This window comes from Acipenser ruthenus, chromosome 3, assembly GCF_902713425.1.
Source record: "Acipenser ruthenus chromosome 3, fAciRut3.2 maternal haplotype, whole genome shotgun sequence".
Classification (NCBI taxonomy): Eukaryota; Metazoa; Chordata; class Actinopteri; order Acipenseriformes; family Acipenseridae; genus Acipenser; species Acipenser ruthenus.
In genome coordinates, this window is record NC_081191.1 from 54,585,194 (window position 1) to 54,610,635 (window position 25,442).

Consider the following 25,442-nt stretch of genomic DNA (forward strand, 5'->3'; position numbering starts at 1 on the left):
TAAATATCAGACATACTGACATGCATTTGAATCTGGAGTGTTCAGTGTGTGTACGTTTGTGTGATTCTTTTTTTCTTTTCTCAAAAGGCAGAATCTCAGCTTTCCAGTTCTGAGCTCCCATCTCACGATTCAGAGTCCATGGCTGCATCGTTACGACAGACTAGCAGAAGAACGAGCAGTGTCAGTGCCGGAGGGTCCCTTAAACTGGGGTAATCTTGTCTTTTTTCAGTATTGTAGTGTGCAAGGTATATTTGTATTTGGACTAGTTTAAGTTGTAATCATATAATGCCTTATTTGAATTAAAAAAGGAAGAATGAACTAAACAGTACAGAAAAGAAAATAAACAACGACACCCTACTCCCGATAGTTGATTATCGATCCAACGCAATCTATGGGAGATTCCCTTAAAGGTTACAACTGCATTCCTGACAGCTATTTAAGACAAAGGTTAGTCTTAACGGTGGTATCGTTAGTAACACAAATATTTACTTTCGTTAATATTTGATAATCAAAGCATTGTTAAATCAGTCTCATATATATGTTTTGGTTCAGAAGGCAATTCTCACTCTTGGGAGATAAAGACGCTCTTTGCGTTCCAGACAGCCTAACAAGAATGATCTATTATCAAGACAGCTAAATTTGGATTCTAACCTTAAATGCAGAATGATAATTGCCTTGTAAAACCCACATCAATTTATATAAATCACATACAACAAACTTTAAGGTCTGCTTATTCTCGAGTTCATAAGATAAAAACACTATTCTGAAGAGGGCCCAAGATGTAGCCAACCCTCTAGTGGAGTGTGCGGCTACCCTCCCGTGACAGACAAAGAGCTGGTCAGACTGACGCAGAGCTCTTGTCCTAGCCACGTAGCATCTCAATGCCCGCACTGGGCAGAGGAAATTCAATCTCTCATCCTCCACCGAAGAAAATGTGGAAGGCTGTGATCACCTTGGGGAGGAAAGCAGGGTTGGTGCACAGAGACGCCCTGCTGCCATAGTCCCAAATACGCATGCAGGAGCTGTGCACAGACAACGCCTGCAGCTCACTGACCTGCTTAGCGGAGGTGATAGCCACGAGGAAGGCTGTCTTCGTAGACAGGTACTTCAACTCTATGGAGTGTTTGAGGCTCAAACAGGGCCTTCATGAGAGCCTCCAGTACAATATCAAGGCTCCATTCAGGGAGAACAGTCCTCCTGGAAGGGCGCAATCACCACGCACCTTTAAGAAATCGGGTAGCCAAGAAATGCACACCTGGAGACACCGAATCTGTGGAGGCATGGCATGCAGAAATAGCTGCTAAATAAACCTTCACAGTGGAAGGTGACCTACCAGCATCAAGCAGTTCTTGCAGAAACTGTAAGATAACTGGCATAGGGCAAGAGATTGGGTCATGGCTTCCAGCCAGACACCAAGCTTGGAAATACCTCCACCTGTAGGTGTACAAAGACTTAGTGGAGTCTGCCCTAGAGTTCTGCAAATTACCCACAACTGTGTCTGATAGCCCTAGGGCTAACCAGCGGTCCCTTTCAGGTGCCAGACCCATAGCCGGAACCTGCCCGTTCCAGGTGCCAAAGAGTGCCTCTCGCCTGACCTGAGGAGATCCATGCGCAGTGGGATCTCCCCAGGGCTGGCCGTGTAACAGCTGGCACAGGGTCGAGAACCAGATTCTCCTGGGCCACTAGGAGAACTGATGCCTCCTCTAACCAGATCTTTTCGAGAAAGGCTGGGAGCAGCGGTGTAGGCGGGAAAGCGTACAAAAATGCTTTGGGCCATTCGTGCGCTAGGGAGTCTACGCCGAGTGCACCACCTTAGTGGTGGAGGAAGTATCACAGGGGGCAATGCGTCATCTCCGCCGAGGCGAAGCAATTGACCTGCGCCTTCCCGAACCGTTCCCAAATGCACTCCACTACCTGAGGGTGGAGTTGCCACTCCGACGGATGCAGACCCTCCCTGGAGAGGAAGTCCGCTGCCCAGTTCACCACTCCGGGAATTTGCGTCGCCCGCATGGACAGCAAGTTCCTCTGAGCCCATGTCAGTAGCCTGGTGGTTGACATATGCCACAACTGTCGTGTTGTCCATCCGGATTAACACATGTGTACCCCTCAGCACTGGAAGGAAGTGGTGGAGAGCAAGGGAGACCGCTTGCAACTCCAACATGTTTTTATGCAGGGATGTCCAGCGATCTGGCCAGGATCCGAATACTCCTCTGCCTTTCCAGACCGCCCCCCAACCCAAGTTGGAGGCGTCTGTCGTCACCACTTGGCGGTTTAACACTATTCCCATCCGCACACCCTCGCGAAGGTGAGAGGTCGTCCTCCACCAGCGTAGCGCTGCCGAGCACTCGTGAGACATGATCAGCCGTCAGGTGTCTGTCGCGTTTGGTGTTGAGGTGGAACGCATTGAGCCACGCTTGTAGAGGGAGCATGCGAAGCAGACCCAGTGAATGGCCGATATGGCTGCGGCTATCATATCCAACAGAAGGAGAGTGACCTGCGATCCCTGTCGAAACAGGGAGGCAACCCTGGATAGCTGCAACTCTGTCTTCTGAAAGGTATGCGCGCATCATACTAGAGTCCAGCTGGAGCCCCAAGTACGTAGTGCACTGCACCGGTGTAAGCCGACTCTTTGCATCGTTGATGGTGAGGCCCAGCCTCGCCAGATGCTCTGTCGCGACCGTCACGTGGGCCAGTGGGCCAGTGCTCCCTCTCGCGACTGGGAACAGATCAACTAAGAAATAAATAATAATAATAACTATTACTCTGATCCCCTGCAGCCACAGGGGGGCCAGGATAGTGTCCACGCAATTTGAGAACACTTCCCTGAAAAGAGAAGCAGAGATACTTCCTGTGCTCTGGACGAATGGGAATGTGAAAGTACGCGTCCCGTAAGTCCACGGTGGTGAACCAGTCGCCTGGCCGGACAGACTGGAGAATGTGACAGTGAGTTAGCACCTGGAACCTCCTTTCTTTTAAGGACCCGTTGAGGAGCCTCAGGTCTAGGATGGGGTGAAAGCCTCCATCTTTTTTGGGAGCACGGGGAGGGAGCAACGCGGCCACCTGCCGGGACGCTTCGCGTTCCCGGTGGGATCTCTGCAAGATCTTCACGGCTGGCCCAAAGGTATGTCCTGGGGATATAGGCGTGTCTAGCAGTGCGGCCTTATCCGCATTAGGAACTCTGGCTTGTGACAGCCACAGCTGCCTACGAGCCACAATCAAGCTACAAGTCACAAACAAATTAACAAAATAAACCTAACTCCACCAAGGAGCCCTAAACTTGCACACTTGATTAGACCGATTGGTCCACCGAACTTCCCCACATAAACAGGGACAAGCTAAGCTTGTTTGCCCCACCAAAACAGTATTCCTTCTTTTTTTTTCTTTCACAGTACCTTTGTTCTTTTCTTCTCTCCTTAACTCCTCTCTGTACACCTCTACAACCCCTTCACAGGTTTTTATTCCCTTACCCTGATCAGTCACAGCTGATTGCATTTACCCACTTATTCAAAATACAATTATCCAATTAGTTTTACAACCCTCTAACAATTAATACAGACAGCGTTAATAAGATGGGGTGTATGTCCCTAACACCAGGGCCCTAAAGCCTCCATATTAGTGTCCGGAACATACACTCCATCACAGTATGCATGCATATAAAAATGTTTACCCATAGTATAAATGCTAGTGTGACTCTCGATTTGTGACTTATTCACTGTTGGCTATTTAACAATTATTTTTACTGTTTCTGCATTGGTGCTTGTCTCAAATACTAGTGTATCTACTCTATGTTTCACTGTGTCATTTGTATATGGATTTATTTCATTTAATATTCCAAACTCTTTGTGTCAGAGTCCTAGTTCAAAAATATCACTCAGATGCCAATGTAAATCAGCAATAAGGATTTCAAATCTCTTTCTCCATCAGGTTTCAGGTGTTCCTTAGATGCATTTTTTTTTGTATCTCTGGATTCTTTTTAAAAAAACAAGATGTATTTATTACCATAATTGACAATCAATTATCACATAGCCATGTTCCTCAATTGTTTTTCAAGGATTATTTTAACAGTAGGCAATCAAGATTTTAGTCTTCTGCCCATCAACATTTGGGCTGTTGATTTGAAGACCTGTACCTCGTGGTGTTGTTCTATATGATAGAAATGCTAAGTACAGGTCTTGGTTTTCTTCCTTTGCTTTCTCAGTATGTTCTTCACAGTTTTCACTGTGCGCTCCGCTAACCCATTTGACTGTGGGTATTGAGGGCTCAATGTTACATGTTCCTAGTGCTTTGCAAATTCCCCAAACATAGCTGTGGGCCATTGCCAGTCACGATTTTTGTCTGGAATGCCATGCCTTACATACTGACTTCATATGGCAGATTGTGGCTTCACTAGTTATCTCCTGTAACAGGCAAATTTAAAAACATGTGCTATCAGCAGGTATTCTTTCCCTTCAAAGTAGAATAAATCAGAGGAAACTTCATATGGTATCAGTGGCTCTGTATTCTCTGACAGACAGGAGAGATATAGAAGTTGTGGTCGACACGCTACACAGGTGCGCAGGATTTATTTACAAGATTTACAATAATTAAGGTGCAGTGGTAGGTAGCCACCACTAGGGTACCAGCAATGGTAATCCTTGTGCGGCAAGACAATACAAACACAGTGTAATACAAAAAGTAAAACCAAAAGACAGTGGGCTAAAACAACTACAAAATAAAAGCTCAGCGCTGCGCCCACTAAAAGGGAGGTCCACTGCAGGAACCTTCTCCCTGACGCACACTCAGATACACTAGGTGGGATTAAAAGCCCCTAAACTAATCCATATGCTAAATATCAAGGATCCCGGTTAAACAGGCGGTGGTCACGTATTTGGTTCACTCACCCTGGATGTACAGACAGTGAGGAGGCTTCAAGCTGGTAGATAAAGAACAAAGAACAAAGGAACTGTCTTTTCAGCTCCTATATAAAGCATGGGCCAGGGGTTAATTGATACTCAATCAATCAATTAATGCTAGCCACATTCCACACTTGTTCTGAATGAATGTTGTTCCTATTCAATTTATATTAAAATTACTAAACCATTGTTTTACTGGTGTATGGTAAACAATACAATGATGGTAATTTATAATCACATATATAATTTTTTCCATGCATTAAGGACACCTGTCCCTGTTGATACAGTGGCCGTGTCACTATATAATCACTTGCAGTTGGTGACACAGTGGCCTGTCACCATAACATGACATGTACTCATTGACACAGATGCTGTGTCAGTATATAAACGCCTGTACTCATTGACACAGATGCTCTTTCAGTATATAAACGCCTGTACTCATTGACACAGATGCTCTTTCAGTATATAAACGCCTGTACTCATTGACACAGATGCTGTGTCAGTATATAAACGCCTGTACTCATTGACACAGATGCTCTTTCAGTATATAAACGCCTGTACTCATTGACACAGATGCTCTTTCAGTATATAAACGCCTGTACTCATTGACACAGATGCTCTTTCAGTATATAAACGCCTGTACTCATTGACACAGATGCTCTTTCAGTATATAAACGCCTGTACTCATTGACACAGATGCTGTGTCAGTATATAAACGCCTGTACTCATTGACACAGATGCTGTGTCAGTATATAAACGCCTGTACTCATTGACACAGATGCTCTTTCAGTATATAAACGCCTGTACTCATTGACACAGATGCTCTTTCAGTATATAAACGCCTGTACTAATTGACACAGATGCTCTTTCAGTATATAAACGCCTGTACTCATTGACACAGATGCTCTTTCAGTATATAAACGCCTGTACTCATTGACACAGATGCTCTTTCAGTATATAAACGCCTGTACTCATTGACACAGATGCTCTTTCAGTATATAAACGCCTGTACTCATTGACACAGATGCTCTTTCAGTATATAAACGCCTGTACTCATTGACACAGATGCTGTGTCAGTATATAAACGCCTGTACTCATTGACACAGATGCTCTTTCAGTATATAAACGCCTGTACTCATTGACACAGATGCTCTTTCAGTATATAAACGCCTGTACTCATTGACACAGATGCTCTTTCAGTATATAAACGCCTGTACTCATTGACACAGATGCTCTTTCAGTATATAAACGCCTGTACTCATTGACACAGATGCTCTTTCAGTATATAAACGCCTGTACTCATTGACACAGATGCTCTTTCAGTATATAAACGCCTGTACTCATTGACACAGATGCTCTTTCAGTATATAAACGCCTGTACTCATTGACACAGATGCTCTTTCAGTATATAAACACATATACTGTATTACTTTGAATTAACGCTGCCCTCGAATTAACACCTCACTCAGATATCAGCTTTTTAATAGGCGCCGCCCTCAAATAAACGCCGCTCTCAATAAAGAAACGTATAGGTATAGGTTTTTTCTACCCCTGCTCAAAAAATAAAGAAAGAAATGTGCAACTCTGCCTATGTACATGACACCCCTAAAGAGACTGCAACCTCAATCCAGCATGTAATACAAACTAATGTACACCCACCTTAGTAAGCAAATTTTATTTTATAGTACAGTCCCGACAGACAACCCAAGATGAACTACTTACAGCACAGCAGTCCTTCACGTCCCTTTTTTTCCAGGGCTGTCTGTTTACCTCGTCGTCAGCTTGGATGCTGAAAACTTGAACTCAGAGGAACTTCGAGCTTTGCTGGTCACTCTAAGCGCTATCCGAAAGCTGGCTGAAGATATCTTCTTGTAGGGGGTTTAGTTGTTTTGTTTTTTATTCAGCTGGAATTTTACTCAGTCCTGTACAATTATATATATAAAAAAACTTGCTTACTATCTATGAGAAGATTTAGTTTCAGTTTCTCTTACAGAGAAATTACAAACAAGCAGGTAAATTAGTGAGAAAAAAAAAGAGTAGGATATATTTTAGTTTTAACAGAAATCAAACAGATATTGAGAGGTAATATTTTTCGTTAAGAAAAACAACTGCATCACACTCAACTATCGTTGTCGCTCCTCTTCTAGTCCCGCCACATAGCAACCAGTCCCTGACCACATTCCGGCGCCTCCTTAAGACTCACCTCTTCAAACAGCACCTGTAGAACTCCTCTGTTTGTATCCTGGGACACCATCACCCTTCATTTAGATGTGCTTTATTTTGCTCTTATCTGCCCCCTATTTTACTGCACTTAATCCTGTACTTCAGAATACTGTAATCTGCCAAGTGTTTAACCTGTAGTACTTTGTATTTAATCACATCCTGATGTAACTATCACTATTTAATCATATCCTGATGTAACTATCACTATTATCTGCTGTATTATTGAATTGTGGTTTGTCACACTTGTACTTTGCTTGAACAAAAGTTATTGTATTTCTTGCTCTTATTGTATTACTTGTATTGTAACACTTGAAATGTATTTGCTTACGATTGTAAGTCGCCCTGGATAAGGGCGTCTGCTAAGAAATAAATAATAATAATAATAATAATAATAATAATAATAACCAATATACACCCCTGATTCGCTGGTACAGTACTCCCCTGACCTCCCAACTCCCACCTAATAGGCTCTTGTTAACTGTCAGTAAATGTACTGTATTCAAGCCCTTCAAAACACACGAGTATAGTGCTGCAGATCAGAGCCTTTCATGGTGCCGTTTCTAAAATACCTTAAATCATTTAAAAAAATATTGCAGCGTTTGTAAAGCATAGTATTATTAATAAAGGCCGCCCTTGTATAATTGCCACCCTCGTTTAAGGGCCACAGTCATTTTGATCAATTTAAAATAAACGTTGTGGCGCCAAATTGAAGTAACACAGTACTTTATAAACACCTGTACAAATTGAAGTAACACCGTACTTTATAAACACCTGTACTAATTGAAGTAACACAGTACTTTATAAACACCTGTACAAATTGAAGTAACACCGTACTTTATAAACACCTGTACTAATTGAAGTAACACCGTACTTTATAAACACCTGTACTAATTGAAGTAACACCGTACTTTATAAACACCTGTACTAATTGAAGTAACACCGTACTTTATAAACACCTGTACTAATTGAAGTAACACAGTACTTTATAAACACCTGTACTAATTGAAGTAACACAGTACTTTATAAACACCTGTACTAATTGAAGTAACACAGTACTTTATAAACACCTGTACTAATTGAAGTAACACAGTACTTTATAAACACCTGTACTAATTGAAGTAACACAGTACTTTATAAACACCTGTACTAATTGAAGTAACACCGTACTTTATAAACACCTGTACTAATTGAAGTAACACAGTACTTTATAAACACCTGTACTAATTGAAGTAACACAGTACTTTATAAACACCTGTACTAATTGACACATTTCTCAGTTGGCATGGTTGTTGTTCAGTTAAAAATATTGAATCAGTGTAAAACAATGTGATATACAACACAGTAAAGGTGCTTTCTTCGCTTGTGCGTGTGCGAATCGTGAATGTAGCAGTTTTGAAATTGATGCAAGATTATCCCAGTAATCATCAATTGCAAAACAAATATATTTCGAATGCAACTTTTTCTCCACTACACGTCTGCCTTAAACTATTTCAGTATGTTTGAGTAGTTTTATGTTTACAGAGCTCTCAAGTCACTACATATCGCAAGCGACAATGAAACCTGTCCTAATAATTATTTATCAAAATATTATATAAATCTCACAAAATATCATTCTTTGAATTGTAAAGTTCAGCTAGATTACATTCTGCACAAAGAACATTTTCTTAGTAGATTTCATTGTATAAAAGTTTTTGTAAGGACAAGCGGCACTCTGAATTTTGAGACTTAGACGCTGAGTGAAGTGCGTGGCGCAGCCATTTTCAGTTGCTGTCTTTCTGTTTTGACCTAGCCTCCCTGTTCAAATTATTTGACACCTACAATTTTGTTCTTAATACATTTAATACCTTTTAAACTTTCTGCATCCCGACAGCATGATAATCGGACACTCTGAGCATTTTAAAAAAAGTCAAATTTTGGGAGCGGTACTGCAAAACTTTACCCACGATGCTGATGCACAAAAAATAGATAATATGATTGGTTAGTGGTATGTGTCAGGAAAACATAGCTCTTTTGAATTAGTCATTACTAACAAATGGGGTGATGCATGAGATCTATACATTTCGAAGAAGTAACTAGACAGAACGTTATGCAAGCCTTGCAGTTTATAACATCTTAAATCGTAACTTCAGTCTCTATTAGAAATGTGCAGCATGAACAGTATTTCAAATACGCTATATGCATATACTGTATATATATATATATATATATATATATATATATATATATATATATATATATATATATATATATAACATGATTAGTGTGTGTAGAAACTCTGCTAAGAATACACGGGATACATTTAAAAGGCATGTTTACAAGCAGACGAGTGATTGACAGCAGTGTCGATGATATGACTGATCATACGTCACAGGGCAGCTCAGATTGTGCAGACACAGGGCTAGTAGATTCAATACAATTCACGGTGGATCTAATCCTGCAAATATGCTAGACCGTTTAAATACATTGATTTGTAATATAGAAAGGAAGTTAAAACATGTGGAAGACATGACATTGCAACACACAGATTTAGTTTAAATTGGATTACATTTATAACATTGTGGCAAAGTGGTGAGTGATTACAGGTGTGTGCAGTGCAGAGCGGATACAAAACAGACTGACAATGATTTCCAGGTGCAAGGGTGTTTATTGATTTATTAAATGCACAAACACAATTTACAGTGAGTGATATTAGTGCTCGTGGTGCAAAGACAGTTCCCCGTGAACAAAGGGAAAGTGCTGGTGCCCGGGTTCGATGCTGGCTGAATAGCGACAGCTCCGGATCGTGTTAGTAGCAATCTAAAATAACAAACAAACAGTTTTTACTTCGACAGACAAACAAAACACAACACTCCCTTTTTCGGTATCACAGGGTTCTCCTTCTAGGTTTGACCTAACCATTTATAACGGAACAGATTACTTTGCTATGCCCCTATTTTATACCATCCCTCATGACCCCTTGGTTAACGAGCGCATCCGCTTCTCCAATCCACGGATGCCACGCCGTTTCCCGTTCGGGTACCGTAGCGCCGTCCCTTTTCTAGCCGGCTGACTTCCACCTACCCACGGGAATAAATTGTCATGCTTTTTAGTCCAGGGTACTCTGTTCCCTTTACCTAGTGCCCTCACAGGTCGGGAGGGAGATCTAACACCAAGCGTAATTCGATCTGTCACAAACATTTACAAAAATGCTTCACATTAATTATTTATATAGATATTCACATTACCTGCTTTTTCAGTGGCAAATGGATTAATCCAATGCTGTATAATAACATTCTTTACAAATTAATATGAAAAAAACATTGTTATTATGACTTTTTGACCCCTAAGAAATACTACAATGTGTATAATGTGTATAATTATAATTTTGTAAGACAAATACCCTTTAAAACATGTTATAACACGTTACGTTTCTGATAAGAACATAAGAAAGTTTACAAACGAGAGGAGGCCATTCTGCCCATCTTGCTCATTTGGTTGTTAGTAGCTTATTGATCCCAGAATCTCATCAAGCAGCTTCTTGAAGGATCCCAGGGTGTCAGCTTCAACAACATTACTGGGGAGTTGGTTCCAGACCCTCACAATTCTCTGTGTAAAAAGTGCCTCCTATTTTCTGTACTGAATGCCCCTTTTATCTAATCTCCATTTTTGACCCCTGGTCCTTGTTTGTTTTTTCAGGTCAAAAAAGTCCCCTGGGTCGACATTGTCTATACCTTTTAGGATTTTGAATGCTTGAATCAGATCACCGCATAGTCTTCTGTGTTCAAGACTGAATAGATTCAATAGATGCATACGACATACCTTTTAAATCCGGGATAATTCTGGTTGCTCTTCTTTGCACTCTTTCTAGAGCAGCAATATACATTTTGTAACGAGGTGACCAGAACTGAACACAATATTCTAGGTGAGGTCTTACTAATGCATTGTAAAGTTTTAACATTACTTTCCTTGATTTAAATTCAACACTTCTCACAATATATATAGGCATCTTGTTGGCCTTTTTTATAGCTTCCCCACATTGTCTAGATGAAGACATTTCTGAGTCAACATAAAGGTCTTTTTCATAGTTCCCTTCTTCAATTTCAGTATATGATATTAATAATGCATTTTTATTGCCTGCATGCAATACTTTACACTTTTCTCTATTAAATGTCATTTGCCATGTGTCTGCCCAGTTCTGAATGCTGTCTAGATAATTTTGAATGACCTTTGCTGCTGCAACAGTGTTTGCCGCTCCTCCTATTTTTGTGTCGTCTTACTATACCAGAATCTAAATCATTAATGTAGATTAGGAATAGCAGAGGACCTAATACTGATCCCTGTGGTACACCACTGGTTACCTCGCTCCATTTCGAGGTTTCTCCACTAATCAGTACTTTCTGTTTTCTACATGTTAACCACTCCCTAATCCATGTGCATGCATTTCCTTGAATACCTACTGCGTTCAGTTTGAGAATTAATCTTTTATGCAGGACTCCGTCAAAAGCTTTCTGGAAATCTAAATAAACCATGTCGTATGCTTTGCAATTATCCATTGTCGATGTTGCATTCTCAAAAAAATTAAGCAGGTTAGTTAGACACGATCTCCCTTTCCTAAAACCATGCTGACTGTCTCCCAGGCTATTGTTACCATATAGGTAATTTTCCATTTTGGATCTTATTATAGTTTCCAGAAGTTTCCATATAATAAGTCAGGCTTATTGGTCTGTAGTTACCTGGTCTGGTTTTGTCTCCCTTTTTGTGGATCGGTATTACGTTTGCAATTTTCCAGTCTGTCGGTACGACCCCTGTGTCAAGAGACTGTTGCATGATCTTGGTTAGCGGTTTGTAAATAACTTCTTTCATTTATTTGAGTACTATTGGGAGGATCTCATCCGACCCAGGGGATTTGTTTATTTTAAGAGCTCCTAGTCCCTTTAACATTTCTGCCTCTGTTATGCTAAAGTTATTTAAAACTGGATAGGAACAGGTCAACATGTGGGGCATGTTGTCCGTGTCCTCCTTTGTAAAAACCTGTGAAAAGTAATCATTTAATATATTTGCTATTTTTTTTCTTCGTCTGTGATTTTGCCTTTTGTGTCTCTTAGACATTTAACCTCCTCTTTGAATGTTCTCTTGCTATTATTATTATTAGTTTATTTAGCAGACGCCTTTATCCAAGGCGACTTACAGAAACTAGGGTGTGTGAACTATGCATCAGCTGCAGAGTCACTTACAATTACGTCTCACCCGAAAGACGGAGCACAAGGAGGTTAAGTGACTTGCTCAGAGTCACACAATGAGTCATTGGCTGAGGTGGGATTTGAACCGAGGACCTCCTTTTCTTTAACCACTGGACCACACAGCCTCCTCCTTGCTGTTATAATATTGGAAAAACATTTTGGAATTGGTTTTAGCCCCCTTAGCAATATTGATTTCTATCTCTCCCTTGGCCTTTCTAACTTCCTTTTTGACTTGCGTTTGCAGTTCCAAGTACTCTTTCTGTGTACTTTGTTTTTGGACCCTTTTAAACGCTCTGTAAAGTGCCTTTTTTCGCTGAATATTTTTTTTAATTGATCTATTAAACCATTTTGGCCATTTTGTTTTAGATTTAGATTTGTCTACTTTGAGGATGTAATTGTTTTGCGCCTCTAGTACTACATTTTTAAAAAACAGCCATACTTTTCCTGTGGAGGTTTTCTCTATTTTACTCCAATCTACTTCTGTTAGTCTCTGTTTCATACCTTCATAGTTTGCTTTTCTAAAATTGTAAACCTTAGCTTTAGTCATTACTTTTGGGGTTTTAAAACACTTAAAATGAGACCATGTTGTGGTCTGAGTTTGCCAATGGCGCTCTGACCTCTGTTTTAGTTATTCTGTCTTTGTTATTTGAAAAGACTAAATCAAGGCATGACTCCCCTCTAGTCGGTGCCTTGACAAATTGTGTTAGGAAGCAGTCATTTGTCATTTCCACCATTTCAATTTCGTCCGTCGTGCTCCCCACTGGCTTTTCCCATTTTATATGGGGGAAATTGAAATCCCCCATTAGTATGGCTTCTCTTTTTCTACACGCATTTCGAATGTCATTGTATAACAGATTATTTTGCTTGCTTTCTGAATTTGGCGGTCTATAGCATGCTCCTATTATGCTCTTTGAGTTGTTGTCCATTATTCTGACCCATATTGATTCGCCATTGTTTTCTTTGTCCAGATTTAAAACCTGGGCTTCAAGACTATTTCTTATGTATAGTGCTACCCCTCCGCCTCTTCTGTCCTGCCTGTCTTTCTTATACAGTGTGTACCCACTAATATTATATTCGTCTCCATCGCTCTCAGACAACCAAGTTTCTGTAACACCTATCACATCGTAGTTACTTGTTAGTGCAGTAGCTTCAAGTTCTAACATTTTGTTTCTGAGACTTCCAGCACTTGGATAAATACATTTAATAGCTGTCTTACCTGTGTTGTTGCCTTTGTTTTGATGTGGTCTCCCTTCTGTTTTTTTGTTTTCTCCCCACTTCCTTTCTAATTAAAATGCTTCTGAACCTCCTCAGAGTAGATTGGTTCCCTTTTTGTTTAAGTGCAGTCCGTCACGCCTATATAGATAGTCTTTGTTGTAGAATGTGCTCCAATGTTCAAGAAAGATGAAGCCTTCCTGTGTGCACCACGATTTCAGCCATGCATTTTGATTTTGTATTTCCAGCTGTCCATATGGTCCTTTGCAAGGTGCCGGCAGTATAAACAAAACCCATGCATTGAAAAATGACACTGATGCATTCTTTGCAGTACCCAGTGTCTGTCCCGGTGACAAATCTTTCTTTTTTTAAATTCTAAAATCTAAAGTCAGTAGAGTGCTAAACTTAAATCCAAGATGGCCACCGGGCAGGAACTGTAGTCAAATTTGATGCGTAAAAAAGCATTTTACACGTTTTAATTTTTTTTTTTTTTTTTTAAATTTCAGATATGTTTAAGTTATGTAAAAACTATTGATAATAACCTATTTGGAGTTTTGTTTGTTGAAATCTAAAAAACAAACTTTGCCCACACTAATAAAAGACAGGATTATTGATCCTTAGGATTTCTCAGAGCCATCATTCCTTGTTTCCATGTTTCTTTTCTTAACCCATGAAAAATATTTATTTGCTATTCAATAAGTGATACTCGTTCATGTAACAGCTGTGACTTTCACTGTGTACGTTCTCTCCCCAGAACTAAAGTTTATTCACCATATACTAACAATGCATCACAGTACTATCGATGATGCAATTAAAAAAATACAGCCTTTCATAAATCCAAAATAATTCCTTCTAGGGGTGTGTAACGGGGAGATCAGTGCTGACTGTCTGGCGCATGCGGGGTACTGCAGGAAGGGGGCAGCAGCCTCGTAGATCCGCCGGTCAGTTATGGCAGTGACACGGAGAGGTGGGGAAGAGGGTGTGTTAGCTTTCCCTCTCTCTGAGTGGCTGAGAGGCAGGCCTTGGGGAATTGCTTGGCCCATAAGTACTGCGCTTGGTTACGCATTCAGGTGGCCATGTTTGGGAATATACAGTGACGCTGGCAGAAGACGCCAGTGTAAACAAAGACCAGGCAAGCACGGCTGAGGGAGACAGCCTGCCTTAAAATAAATTAAAGTAAAATAAATAATTACGTACTCGAGGGGACGTGTGTAGTTATACAGGGAACTCTGGCCACCCCAGCGTATAAAAATAAATAGCTGAGAGTTGGTTGGAGGCCCGTACTGACCTGCTTAGCGGCAGTGGGGACACTGCATAAGCAGCACTTTTTGTTTTGTAGTTTTATTACTGTGTTTTATTTTCCCTTTTCATTTCACCTTTTGTTTTCATTATTATTTTCAGCACCTATGAGTACACCAGCTTTTAACTGTTACCAGTATTGGTATTCCTGTGGTCCTGTGTACCATTGCCGGTACTCGGGCCACGGACAACAGCGCCCTCTGCAGGCTAAAAGAAAAAAAAAAAAACATCTAAAATAATAACTGGGCACCAGTGTGGTGTTTTCAAATAAAACTTCTGTCTCCCGTGTGTGTCAGTGAATTGCCCACCACCCTTCCACAGGGTGAATACAGTCCTTAGTTTAAAAGTAAAGTGCTTTTGGGCCTGAAGCTAGTGCTCATACATATATTCATATCACAGCATTTAAATGATATACTTTGAAAAATAAATCCTATACATTTAAATTGATTAAACTTCCACAAACGTGCAGCTTTATTTTTTAAATTGTATAATTGTTAGTACCTAAAAGTATGCTGATTTTAAACAAAGGACTGTATTCACCCCATGAAGGAAAACATTTATTTTCTTACCGACTTTCCTGTAATGATTTGCTAAATTCTAGATAGAGATTCCCATACAACCGAACATTTCTTCGTAATGATACATATCAAAATACAATCATAGGTTTGTAAATATGTGTGAAATATTTCTGTACAGTTTCACGCCAACTAAGCTTGTTTTTTACATTTGTCACATTATGTATGTTTTAAGTGTCTTTTCACATTTTAGCACTGTAACAGGGCGAGGAGATTTTATTTATTTATTTATTTATTTATTTATTTGTTTTTATAAATTTCGTTGTTGCCAATTATTTTTTTATTATTTTCTCCCCAATTTGGAAATGGCCAGTTATTTTTAGACTCAGTTCACCGCTACCACCCCTGCGCTGACTCGGGAGGGCGAAGACGAACGCATGCTGTCCTCCGAAGCATGTGCCGACAGCCGACCGCTTTTTTTCACACTGCAGACTCAACATGCAGCCACCTAAGAGCTACAGCGTCGGAGGACAATGCAGCTCTCGGGGAGCTTACAGGCAAGCCAGCAGGCGCCCGGCCAGACTACATGGGTCGCTGGTGCGCGGTGAGCCGAGGACACCCTGGTCGACCTAGCCCTCCCTCCCCCTGGGCAGCACTTGGCCAATTGAGCGCCGCCCCCTGGAAGCTCCCGTCCTCGGTCGGCAAAGGAATAGCCTGGACTCGAACTGGCAACGTCCAGACTACAGAGCACATCCTGCACTCCACGGGGAGAGCCTTTACTGGATGCGCCACTCGGGAGCCCGTTTATTTATTTTTAGAACGGAGTTTCCCCCTATGCCCCTGTGTTTTGTATTATTATTATTATTATTATTATTATTGGTATGATTTATTAGTGTATTTATATTTATGATGGCGAAGCGCTGGGTGTTGTTATTTTATTTAGAAATGTATTTAAGCTGCTTGATGAGATTCTGAGATCAATAAGCTAATAACAACCAAACGAGTGTTACGGGTCTCGGGCAGAGAGTCCATAAACAGAAGATAAAGTGTTTAATCTGTTAAAATAGGAAAAGTAAAGACAGGACTAAATCAGTTGTTGCTTGCAGTCTCTCGGCTTTACTACTGAAAGTTTTAAAACATAAAACAATCCATTATTTCATTGAAGAAGTGCAGAGAATAACAATAATAATCATAACAATAAAATAATAGCAACCGACCATAACAAATAACAAGCCTTTTGAGAAAGTCTTCATATTGGTATTCAATAGCTATCTCAGCTGTAGTATATTAAAATAAAACATGACAATCACAACAAAGAAGCATTCCACAATGGATAGTCTGTGTCATTTCTATAGTTATGCATTCTCCATATACATATTATATAACTAGCATCACTATTTTAACACGTTCAGACTACTTCCATGGCAATGTTGCACTATTATTAATCATCAGTTCAACTACAAATATCATTCAAGTCTAAGCATTCTGAACGCAGTGTTAATAATAGTACATACAACTCACAATAAGGTATAAGTTTTAGTAATTCAAAACATGTATTTACATCACAACACCTTCAAACGTAATATTTCACAAGCATTTTATATATCTTTTAAACCAGTTTGTTTCACTTTGAAAACATAATCGCCATCTTGTCTTCACTGACTAACACTATCTGTATTATTATCCCCACGTGGTAATCTCCACTATAACGGCCGATTCAAAATGTGCACTTTTAAATATTAAAAATACATATTTAAACCACCAAAATAATGCACCAAACCCACAGAATAATAATCTACAGCATTTAACCTTGTGATTTATGGCGTTTTAATGTTATATTGACTCTTACTAACCTGTTAAGATAGGAAAAGTAAAGAGAGGACTAAATCAGTTGTTGCTTGCAGTCTCTCGGCTTTACTACTGAAAGAAAGCACGATATCACCACTAACTGATAGCGCTGTCCTGCATTTAGACTGCTCCACCTAGTGGCTGTATCAAATAGTGCAGTTTACTAGGCTTTTCCTTTAGGTTCAAGGAGGACTTGACGTGTTCCTATTTTAAAGGTACAGGTAAGTGAAAAAAAAAATAAAGTGTCCATACTTTTTCATGTATGAATTCTCACTTTTTATGTGCGTCACACGAGCAAGATGGGCTGAATGGCCTTCTCTCGTTTGTAAACTTTCTTATGTTCTTAAAAAATTAAACTTTTTTTATAAGTTCTTGTGCTGTGCGCTTCTGTAAAATGTTTTCTTCTAAGTATTTATCTACGTTGTTCAGTTGCTTTTGCGCATCTAATAATAAACCGATTGCTGTTGAAAAGTTAAAAATGTATTGCTATCGTTTCAGTTTTATAAATATGTATGTTGTAAACCGATGTCTGTTCAGATATTTATTTACTTACATTTTCTTGTTTTGAATTGTAAAATAAATGTCTGTGTGTGTGTGTGTGTGTGTGTGTGTGTGTGTATATATATATATATATATATATATATATATATATATATATACTGTGTGTGTGTATATATATATATATATATATATATATACTGTGTATATATATATATATATATATATATATATATATATATATATATATATATGCTTCCGTTTTTCAGATGTTTACGTAACATACTCAATAAAAAAAATAAAAAAAAACTATTACATCTGACTGTTTCTCCGTTCATTATACTATTTACAGTGTTTTGAATACAACCGTCAGAGACTGCTGCGGGGCTTCTAGGTATGAGTATATCTCTGGTCCTTATAGTGTTAAATACATGAAAGGAAAGGGACAAATAGAAAGAAAGCCTTTTTTGATAAAGCTGCCATCAGACAGCAGAAATATCAGATTATACATAAAGCTCTATTTATCAGCCTCCACATCTAATTTAAAGCATTTCCTGTATCCCCCCTGTAGGTTTGTAGCTGGTGTTATCAAGCAAGAACGATTCCCTGCTTTTGAAAGAGTTCTGTGGAGAGTGTGCCATGGAAATTTTGTCTTGAGACATGTGAAAATTCAGGCACCGTTGGAAGATCATGTTGCTGTAAGAAAGCTACTCTTAATCCTTTTTAAGTAGTTTTTTATTGTTACTCTTACTTTGTCCTGGGTCTTAAAATACCATACATGGCGTTTGTTGTTATCTGCCATAAACAAATTGGAAAATGGACTGTGGAGGGTTCCTGTATCATTCTAATTAATAATTTAGAAATCTGGGAAAAGCAAACTTTAAACATGACAATTAAGAATAATTTTACCACACAGTTTAAATAACATTGAGTCATGCCAATTGCGAAAAAACCTATTGAGTAACATAGTTTGATGTCAGTGGTGAACCCATTACTGTTCAGTTTCTGGTCTGTTTGAACTAATCAGTATTTTAATTAAACTAATCCAATTCTCTATTTCAAATCCTAGTAGATCAAACACAGTTAGGTTGCTTTCACACTGACAGTCTGTCAGGTCAGAAAAAGTTAAGCTCTTTAACAGGTCAGAAACAGTTAAGCCAAAACTGCAAAGTCAGTTTGATAAGTAACAGGGTATTTCATAATGCAAATAACGTCTTTCTCGCCACTGTGAAGCGGTAGCACAAATCTGTTACGCATACCTCCTGTCACTACCCCGGATAAAAGGACTCTTGGCTTGCATTCAAGACATAGAGGCCTGGATGTCTGCCAATTATCTTCAGCTGAACACTAGCAAATCTGAACTCCTTCTAGTAGGATCTAAAACTCAACTTAAGAATCTAAATATAGCTGCCCTGAACCTCGGAAACTGTCTGCTGCTGCCTTCCCCCACAGTACGAAGCCTTGGTGTACTTCTTGACCGCAACCTCTCCTTTGATGCCCACATCTCCTCCGTGGTCAAAACTTCCTTCTACCATCTTCGAAACGGCTCCAAAGTCCGTCCCTACCTTTCCCTCCTGGATGCGGAGATACTTTGTCATGCATTTGTCTCCACTCGACTCGACTACTGCAACTCTCTATATGGTGGTCTCCCGGCACGCACCATAAACCGACTGCAGCTAGTTCAGAATGCCGCTGCCAGGATCCTTACCAGATGTAAAAAACATGATCACATAACCCCCCCGTCTTGCCCAGCTGCACTGGCTACCTGTAAAGGTTCAGGATTATTTTCAAAACTCTCCTGCTCACCTACAATGCCCTTCATCACACAGGTCCTGAGTACCTCCTCAACCTGCTGACCCGCTATGTCCCTGCCCGCAAGCTGAGGTCCTCCGACTCTGGTCTGCTTGTTATCCCCAAGCAAAAGTGCACCACACTTGGAGAACGCTCGTTTAGCTTCATGGCTCAGACTCTCTGGAACTGTGATGGTGGTCCACTATGAAAGGCGCTATATAAAATACAAATTGATTGATTGATTATATAGTAAACTTAAACTCTTTAGAAATAGCTGAGAAAGGCGTTATGATTACACTATGTAACACAATTTTTGCTCCTGGGTAGTAAGTGTTATTTCCTAATTGCTTATGCCTCAAAAGTACAGAAAATGGCTATTATTCCCCACAAACTTTGCTTTTGTGACCAGGAGTGATATTTTGAAATTTACCTATTTCCAATGAGAAAATGGGCGAATTTGTGTCTTTTCGTTCACATAAAGTCAGAAAAAAACAACATATGAATCCAAATTAACATGTATTTATACTAAAGTAATACAAAAATGACTACAAAAGATTTAGAAGTGAGTAGTTTTTCGAGATTTACGATTATACTGTAAATCACTTTCACGAATCAGCCCCCAAATGTAGTCTCCCATCATGTTCTCGTTATACTGTCCTTCATTGACAGCTCATCCAGGAGCCTCAAAGCCGTGCTGCTCCATAATGGTAACAAGTACCCGTCTCTTCCCCTGGCTCACTCGGTGCACCTCAAAGAGGATTACAACAGCATCAAGACCTTGCTGGACGCCTTGAAGTATGATGAGTACGGCTGGGACCCCCGGAAGGTGGAGTAGTGGTTAGGGCTCTGGACTCTTGACCGGAGGGTCGTAGGTTCAATCCCCGGTCGGGGACACTGCTGTTGTACCCTTGAGCAAGGTACTTTACCTAGATACTTTACCTAGATTGCTCCAGTAAAAAAAAACCCAACTGTATAAATGGGTAATTGTATGTAAAAATAATGTGTTATCTTGTAACAATTGTAAGTCGCCCTGGACAAGGGCGTCTGCTAAGAAATAAATAATAATAAAAGGTGCTGATGCCACCACTGCACATCAAATTGGGCCTTATGAAACAATTTGTCAGAGCTCTAGATAAGGAGTCGGCAGCCTTCAAGTACCTTCAAGACTTCTTCCCTAAGCTGTCTGAGGCAAAGGTCAAAGCCGGTGTCTTCGTCGGACCACAGATAAAGAAGATCCTGGAGTGCAATGAATTCCCCAAGAAGCTCACTAATAAGGAGAAAGCGGCTTGGAACAACTTTGTCGCAGTGGTTCGGGGCTTCCTGGGCAATCACAAGGCCGAAAACTATGTGGAACTGGTTGAGACTCTGGTGAAGAACTACGGCACAATGGGCTGTAGGATGTCCCTCAAAGTCCATATCCTTGATGCTCATCTTGATAAATTCAAGGAGAACATGGGAGCGTACTCGGAGGAGCAAGGCGAGCGCTTCCACCAGGATATACTGGACTTTGAACGCCGCTACCGAGGACAGTATAACGAGAACATGATGGGAGACTACATTTGGGGGCTGATTCGTGAAAGTGATTTACAGTATAATCATAAATTTCGAAAAACTACTCACTTCTAAGTCTTTTGTAGTCATTTTTGTATTACTTTAGTATAAATACATGTTAATTTGGATTCATATGTTGTTTTTTTCTGACTTTATGTGAACGAAAAGACACAAATTCACCCGTTTTCTCATTGGAAATAGGTAAATTTCAAAATATCACTCCTGGTCACAAAAGCAAAGTTTGTGGGGAATAATAGCCATTTTCTATACTTTTGAGGCATAAGCAATTCAAGAATAAAAAATATATAACATCATTGTTCACAGGAATTTGAATTGTACACATAACCATTATGTTTCTCAATCTTATTTATAGGGGGAGTTTGTCAAGAAGGATGTCTTCATTATTTTCTTACAGGGAGAGGAATTTAAAGGCAAGATTAGAAAAATATGTGAAGGGTGAGTGTTCATTTCCTGGTGTATTTTCAAATACAACAGATCCTTCCAAAATACCTAAATTGGTTGCCACTCTGCTGTTTGAACCTCTCATTTTCTGAATGGACACTTAAACTCCAATGTATGCAGTGTGGGTAGAGGCCATATCCCAGTTATAGCCTAGTTGGGGATTTGCATTTTTTTGTACAGATCTGCATTTTTAGTTTTCTTTATTCTCTTTCCAGATTCCATGCAACTATGTATCCATGCCCTGCCTCCTTATATGCAAGAATGGAAATGAGAACTCAGGTTAAGTTGTGCATTGAGGATCTAAACATGGTTTGTATACAATTTTCTACATTTTTTTTGGTTTTAAGTGATTTTTCTGTTTTACGATTACTGTTCTGGATAGAATGAGAAATTGAATTGTCAATATTGTGTTGCATATTTTATTTTAACTGGCATTGTGGGATTCTAACATCATATATTCAAAGCAAGTGTAGTTCTCTGATGGTTAATAAATTAACTTGTGTTATCATTCCAACTGACCTTGTTCTTTAAAGGGATGTATTACTTTCATATTGTACATGGATGTATCTACTTTTGAACATATTAACAATCATTACTAGGTCTCTCAGTCATGGAACTCCAGAGTTCAGGATTGGTAGATTTATCTGTATTTGTTTTTCTGTAGGTAAGTTATTTTTTTTGTTTTTTTGTTTTTGTTTTTTGCATAGTAGAGCTATTGTTATTTTATATTAGGTATTTTTTGGTATATACTTTTGTATTCAAATTTGAAAATTGCTTAATGTTAGATCAATTAGATAGATAAATCAGTTCTTAAAGAGCTGTGTTTGATGCTACCCAGTATAAAAATAAAGTTAACTTATCCTACCACTTTATTACCTTGTCATATGTGATGAACATTAATCTATTCATTTCTGTAAATTATTATTTTGGATAAACTGATACTAGTTTAACTTTCTATTCTTGTATAATTACTAAATGCCGTAGTGGTATATAATTTTATTATTATTCAGTTATTTAATTTAGAAGTCAGGGCCTGGCTTACATTTTGGTAGGCTTTTACTTACCAATTACTCTGCTATGAAATTAACCATTACAACTTTATTTCTGCTTCCTTACATTGTGGGCTGTGTTCAATCTGGAATACTAGGTTAATACTATGACAGCACTGAATAACAAGGGCAGTCTGACCATGATTGAAATCAAGTTTTTGGAGACTTGTAATTCTGTATTGTAAAACTTGGGACACATTTTGATACATTCATGTTACCATTTAAAATTAACTCTCAGCGGATCTCACCCGGTGGGGCAGGCCCCCCTTTCAAACTTTTTAGGGGGGCACCGTGAGCATTCAAATAATACAGTAATTATAATAAAACAAAAACAAAAAACATTAAATTACATTTTATACAAGTCTAAATGTGAATTTTCGTTTTTTTTTTTTTATTTACCTGTGATACAGGTACTTATTTAGTCTGGAAAACCACAACAAATAAAGAGGAGACCCAAATCACATGCAATTTTGTGTAAGAATCATTGAAAGCTCTGTTCCCGCTGCATTGTGTCCTTGATCAGTACATAAAATGGATAGGTTTGTAGAGCGATTGTTCAGGTGCATCATCGTCTAAAAAACAAACTGTTGTAAAATATTAAGATATTAAGTTGCTTGGAAATTGGATTTCCCTTTGTTGGCACTACAGATGAACCTCGTCCTCACTGTGTTGTCTGTGGTGATGCACTGGCTAATGATAGACTGTTTGTTAAAAACAGAAGTGCAGTTGTTTTTAAAAGTTTGTATTGATTTTGGTTACATTTTCTTTGGAGACACTATTGCATCAACGTGTAAAGAAAGAGTGAGGTTAATAGGATGATCCATTTAAAAAAGTACCATTTATGTGTGTTTTGTATGTTTTGATTTTTGAACATAGTGTTATCTATGCACAGGATGACTTCTGTAGATGGCATAAGATGTACTGGAAATAGGGCAAATACTCCCCTGTGACCTGGTTGATTTCTGAGTGAAGAACAAATTGCTAAGGTGGGGTGTGTGATTCAAAAGAGGTTGAGAACGCCTGGATTATATAAGCCCATGTGTCTGTCTATCCTATCTATCTATCTATCTATCTATCTATCTATCTATCTATGAAGATACAAAATACATTTGCTATATTTGCCGCATACAAAATCTGTAAAAAATATCAAGTGTAATATATTTAGCTCAATGTGTCCAATTGTTTCTTTTTGAACGAAAGGTCCTGAAGCAGACTGATGAGCACAGGAAACATATTTTAACCTCTGCAGCAGCCAGCATTCACGAGTGGAGTATGAAAGTGAAAAAGATGAAAGCCATTTATTACACACTGAACCTCTGCAACATAGACATCACACAGAGGTTAATTATAGCTGAGATCTGGTGTGCAGTTTCTGACCTCAGCAAAATTCATGCAGCATTAGTCACGAGATCGGTAAGTCATTTAAATATTTGTAGTTTAAGGGGCTTGGTGGTACAGTGGGATAATTCACTAACCTCTCATGCTTGTCATCAGTGAAGTGAAAAAGGTTGTGTAGAGGGTTTTGGAATAGGATAGTACTATTTATGGTAATGGTGATGAAATCTCACAAAATAAAATGATATGCAGAGTATAACCGCAAATAAAACATTGTGTGCTATGCAAGTGCCTTTTTTCCCACTATGTTTCTTTTGTCCATCAGTTTTAATTGCATATTTTTTTTTAATTGGTAGAATAATTGCATCCATGTTAATCAAAGTTGTTATCATTTTACAAAAAAGATGGCTTACACCCAGCGCTCCAGTTAAGGTTTTGGGTCTCGGAGTCACGTTACTTATGTTTTAACATTACATTCTTAAACTCAACTTCAATATAAAGTCATACAGGTAAAAAAAATAAGGAAATGCATTAATAAGTCATAAAACAGTTTGTTTAGTATTATAGGCACCTTTTTTTTAGCGGTTATCGCTGACGATGGTTTCCAGTTGGATTTGTAGCTGGACTGGGGTGTTTACATTTTATAAGAACATAAGAACATAAGAAGATTTACAAACGACAGGAGGCCATTCAGCCCATCTTGCTCGTTTGGTTGTTAGTAGCTTATTGATCCCAGAATCTCATCAAGCAGCTTCTTGAAGGATCCCAGGGTGTCAGTTTCAACAACATTACTGGGGAGTTGGTTCCAGACCCTCACAATTCTCTGTGTAAAAAAGTGCCTCCTATTTTCTGTACTGAATGCCCCTTTATCTAATCTCCATTTGTGACCCCTGGTCCTTGTTTCTTTTTTCAGGTCAAAAAAGTCCCCTGGGTCGACATTGTCTATACCTTTTAGGATTTTGAATGCTTGAATCAGATCACCGTGTAGTCTTCTTTGTTCAAGACTGAATAGATTCAATTATTTTAGCCTGTCTGCATACGACATGCCTTTTAAACCTGGGATAATTTTGGTTGCTCTTCTTTGCACTCTTTCTAGAGTACCAATATCCTTTTTGTAACAAGGTGACCAGAACTGAACACAATATTCTAGGTGAGGTCTACTAATGCATTGTAAAGTTTTAACATTACTTCCCTTGATTTAAATTCAACACTTCTCACAATATATCTGAGCACCTTGTTGGCCTTTTTTTTATAGCTTAGCTTCCCCACATTGTCTAGATGAAGACATTTCTGAGTCAACATTTCTGAGTCTTTTTCATAGTTCCCTTCTTCAATTTCAGTACTCCCATATGATATTTATAATGCACATTTTTATTGCCTGCATGCAATACTTTACACTTTTCTCTATTAAATGTAATTTGACATGTGTAGCTTCAAACCTGTGTAGCTTCAAATCTTTCTTATTCTTACTGTGATTGGCTGCAAACACAACAGGGCTAGCCAGAGACTGGATAATGTTTGCTGGGTTAGTTTTTCTTGTGTACAGTT

At 39.1% G+C, this 25,442-nt stretch overlaps 1 protein-coding gene across 5 annotated transcripts in view; it reads left to right on the plus strand.

The window, feature by feature from the left end:
- Positions 1-25,442, plus strand: part of si:ch73-173p19.2 (V-type proton ATPase 116 kDa subunit a 1) — a 233,250-nt gene that overhangs the window by 89,057 nt on the left and 118,751 nt on the right. For 4 of the 5 annotated variants that reach the window (XR_009319820.1, XM_059013885.1, XM_059013891.1 and 1 more), the window contains exons 6-10: positions 88-209; positions 18,278-18,404; positions 21,422-21,504; positions 21,726-21,819; positions 23,760-23,972. Coding sequence is in view for 4 of the 5 variants with exons in the window: in XM_059013885.1 (XP_058869868.1) it covers positions 88-209; positions 18,278-18,404; positions 21,422-21,504; positions 21,726-21,819; positions 23,760-23,972 (639 nt within the window). In the remaining variant the exon portion in view is untranslated. The remainder of the gene's footprint in view (positions 1-87; positions 210-18,277; positions 18,405-21,421; positions 21,505-21,725; positions 21,820-23,759; positions 23,973-25,442) is intronic. The other variant, XM_059013899.1, reaches the window with a different exon arrangement.